Source organism: Bradysia coprophila, chromosome X (assembly GCF_014529535.1).
Source record: "Bradysia coprophila strain Holo2 chromosome X, BU_Bcop_v1, whole genome shotgun sequence".
In the NCBI taxonomy this organism is placed as follows: Eukaryota; Metazoa; Arthropoda; class Insecta; order Diptera; family Sciaridae; genus Bradysia; species Bradysia coprophila.
Genome location: NC_050737.1, coordinates 7,954,159 through 7,957,900, shown reverse-complemented (window position 1 = coordinate 7,957,900; position 3,742 = coordinate 7,954,159). Strand labels below are relative to the sequence as shown.

The window sequence follows — 3,742 nt, the reverse complement described above, 5'->3', positions numbered from 1 at the left end:
ATGCTTGGATCATATGAGCATCTTAAGAACGTGAAAATTTTATTTGTTATTTTATTCGCACAATTTAAACATTGGTGAATTATCGACTTAATTGTGTTACTTTCACTTTATATTCATCAGGGCAGACAGTGAGAGCAAAATGAAAATTTTCTGCTGACGGTTCTTGTCCAGGAATTGATTCAAATTTGAAATTTGCAATCAATGCCGCAAGGTACGTGTAAAATGAATCCAGACCGATATTTTCACCGAAACACACTCGTGCTCCTATTTGAAACAAATTTAGAATAAAAGGAATTAACTTAAGACTTTCCAACCGTACCAACACCGAACACTGTGTTCAATATCCTTTCGGACTTTGAATTATCGATTTCCCCGTTCTCGTTTAAAAATCGTTCTGGCCTGAATGTTTCGGGATCTTTCCAATAGTTTTTGTCGTTATAGATCGAGTGCAAGTTGTAAAAAAGTATTGTGCCCTGAGAGAAGATTATTTAAAAGCCAATTTACCATCACTGAGTTCATTCGTTAGGAACCTTTGGAATTATGTAATCTCGAACTTTAATATCATCAGTGGCAAGCCTTGTACCTGGGTTTGGAGCGACATCTCCCATACGAAAAATTTCCAATATTGTGGCCTTAAAATAGGGTATTCTGAAATTGAAAGTAAACATAACCAAATTGTCAGATTTAATCAGCTGGCCGAGACAACCTTTTCAATTCCAGTGCAGTGAGTAGGTCTTTTTTAGCTTCCTTCTCGAAAATCACCTGCCGAACTTTGTTCTGTATATCCGGATTTAGTACCATGAATAATATGGCCCAATTTAGGAGGTTTCCCGTTGTTTCCAAGCTACCGAGTATTAAATCTTCCACGATAATTTCTAGCTGTTCCTCTATTGTCGCGCGAAAAACATTTTTTTTAGTTGGACGTTCAGCCGCAACTGTATTTATGAAATTTACGTGTAAAAGCGGTGTCTGGTTTTCCACACTGTTCCTCAATTTTATCTAAAAATGTTTCGATAACAGACGTTGGATCTGTCTCCAATCTTTCGCTTCGTTTCTCTACAGCATCGTTTATGAGGAACTGCAAATATGGTAATAGGAGATCAAGCTCTGTAATCTAATTGGTTCGGATTAGAAGTAGACGATTAAATAAGGGAAAAGGATCCCGAATTTAATCATTGGTTTCTTCAGGCTAATTTTACCTTGGAAAATCCATGAATTTCTTCATGTATTTTCAAATGTTCAGGATAATTGACTAGTTTTGGAAACCACGTCTTCATGAACGGGAACGCATTGTAAGAATTTTGATTTCCGTAAATCTGTACAGCTTTGTCAACACATTTCATGTTCCGCTTCAAACGTTCATCGTTTGGATCGAATTTATATCCTCCAAACATAGCCCATACGATATTAAGTACGTGTACGGAAAACGTCGAAGTTTTTACAGTTAAAGTACTATCGTTAGAATCTAACAGACCAGTTTTGATGACATCAACTAGTTCATTAGCTGATTCGATCAATGAGTGCATCATTTTGACCTTGCCGTATCCGTATTCTCTCATGGCTTTCTTTGTGAATTGTCTCATTTCCGTCCAGCTTTGTCCAGTTCCAAAGATAATTCCTGAAAAATTTGTTGTTAGCTCGTCACAACTTTAAATAGCCTGACAACTTCGAACCAAGATTCTTTCCGTAATTTCTGTCCTCAACAAATGGCATTTTGTAACGGCTGTGGTTTGTTTCATTAAGCTTAAAAATTTCATGCATACCTTCGTAGGACGACACCACGGCTAAAACGTACGCAATCACAGAAAAATCAATATTTTTTTTTGCGACGAATGACAGTCTGAATATATCTTAAAAATCGATTTCCCATCCTAAAGGAAAACGAGAGGTATAATGGTCAATTTTACCAGCAAGCTTAGATCCGAATCCGAAGCTGAAAATGTCACCATATTTCTCAGAGATTTTCGAAAATGCCAGATGTGGAAATTTTGGATTTGCCAAGTAAAGTTGTATTATGCTACCGAGTACTGGCAATCGTAGAGGACCTGTATTAATATAGATAATAATTTGACTCTTCGTTTCACACGTTTGTACTGCGGGAAATTTTGTTTACTCACGAGGGGAAAGTTTCTCTAGAGTGAGTAGGCAAATTTTCCCGTAGGTACGTATTATATTATTACATGTTAACGTCCGGTAAGCACTTTTTCACAGTTACAAACAGTGACGTAAAGTGCACTTTACCGCGCGCTGGCATGTAAATACAATTTACCCGGTGGTAAATGCTTATTGCTGTTCAGAAAATAAACGAACAATAAAAAGGCGACTACGGCCACAAACACCTGATCAATCATGTCAATTTTTAGGTAATTTTTTTGAGAGCCAAATTGTTAGCAAGTTAACTGCACACCTTGCATACTAAAACTGTAGCTAAAAAATACGCTCAATCATCGATTAGATAAACATTTCCATTTTTCCAATTTCCAAATTTCTGATAAGACTTGTCTAACAGAGGCGTAGTTCCACGTTATTACTATTTGGAATGTTTTTTTTCAGTAAAATTGAGATAACGATGAAAAGCTATTTCCACTTCAAAGAATCATTTTTTTATGGCCACTTGAAAATTACCTTCTTTTCCTTGTTTTAATCATTTGAAATTTAATCTCAAGATATTTCAAGTATTTAGCGTGAAATAGAAATTTAAGGTTGAGTAAAGTCAATATGGCCTAGAGCGGTTACTCGGAAAATGATATGTGCATGAAAACTCCGGAACTCGAGAAAAAATCGGAATTGTGTAGATCGAAAAATCTCGATCTTTCCTGATGGATTGTCAAATCTCGATAGTGGCTGGGTTACAAGGCCCCTCTCAATAGAACAAAATGAAAAATCATCTCTTGAATGTGTGTTTGTGTCGTTTTCGTGTACAGATAGCAACGTAACTTGAATTTGACATAATTCAAGTTACCTTATTTATGCGCGAAGGACTTGAAAGTTGCAGTAAATATTTGAAGTTTGCTTAATAAAATCTTTTAAATTGGATGATTTGCAGTCAGAATTGGTTCATTGAATTATGTTATATTATTTTCGACGCATTTTAAGGCATCAAAACAATAAATTTAATTAAATATTTCAAACATAAAATGTCACTGGATATATGTTCATGGAGCAAGTACGATTGTCATGTTTAAAAAGAAAAGAAAAAACTGACATTTTTGTGAGATGATTTTTCATTAAATTTCGGTTCATAAATACTCTAGGTATTTTTCAAAATTTTTGTACTAAAATACAACAATACAACACTTTTGGTTTACCATAGAGCCAATGAACGTCAACACAAGATATGGTCTAATGTCAAACTTTGTATGCAGCGGAGGACATAGGTTTGTTTGCACAGACCATACCTGGTTTATACTTTCATTGACTTTAACATCATTGTAACAATTTATGAAGTTTAGCATAAAAATGAATGCAGCACTGTAAAAACGACGAACCGCCATTTACGAACACCAAAATGTTGACACAAACTTGTTCAAATAGAATACGTTGGGAATCATCTGAATTACTAATTAACGCAAAAAAAATTCACAAAATTGTACAAATGGAAGAAATGAGTCAGATAACACTCTCGAATGACACTTGCGTTGAAGAAATTTTAACGTTTTGCCACATAAAAAAATTATATCTTACTCTGTTTAACTACTGGACCGATATAATTAACATAAAATGAATTCATTTATTGTGTTTC

General features: G+C 34.8%; 1 protein-coding gene across 1 annotated transcript; it reads right to left on the bottom strand.

The window, feature by feature from the left end:
- On the bottom strand, positions 1 to 2,433 carry LOC119085764 (farnesoate epoxidase-like). The gene is made up of 9 exons (XM_037196248.1): positions 2,270 to 2,433; positions 1,908 to 2,045; positions 1,674 to 1,784; positions 1,200 to 1,618; positions 955 to 1,078; positions 707 to 887; positions 531 to 648; positions 320 to 473; positions 1 to 264 (listed from the first exon to the last, which is right to left on the bottom strand). Exons 1-9 carry the CDS (start codon positions 2,349 to 2,351, stop codon positions 80 to 82), a joined length of 1,512 nt encoding a protein of 503 aa, XP_037052143.1. The 5' UTR covers positions 2,352 to 2,433; the 3' UTR covers positions 1 to 79.
- Between the last annotated feature and the right edge of the window lie 1,309 nt (positions 2,434 to 3,742).

Coding starts and splice junctions, on each gene's coding strand:
- LOC119085764 (XM_037196248.1), bottom strand. CDS start 2,351: ATGATTGATCAGGTGTTTGTGGCCGTAGTCGCCTTTTTATTGTTCGTT. Junction 1,785..1,907: donor ATTCGGATCTAAGCTTGCTG/GTAAAATTGACC, acceptor CGTACGTTTTAG/CCGTGGTGTCGTCCTACGAA. Junction 265..319: donor GAACACAGTGTTCGGTGTTG/GTACGGTTGGAA, acceptor TGTTTCAAATAG/GAGCACGAGTGTGTTTCGGT.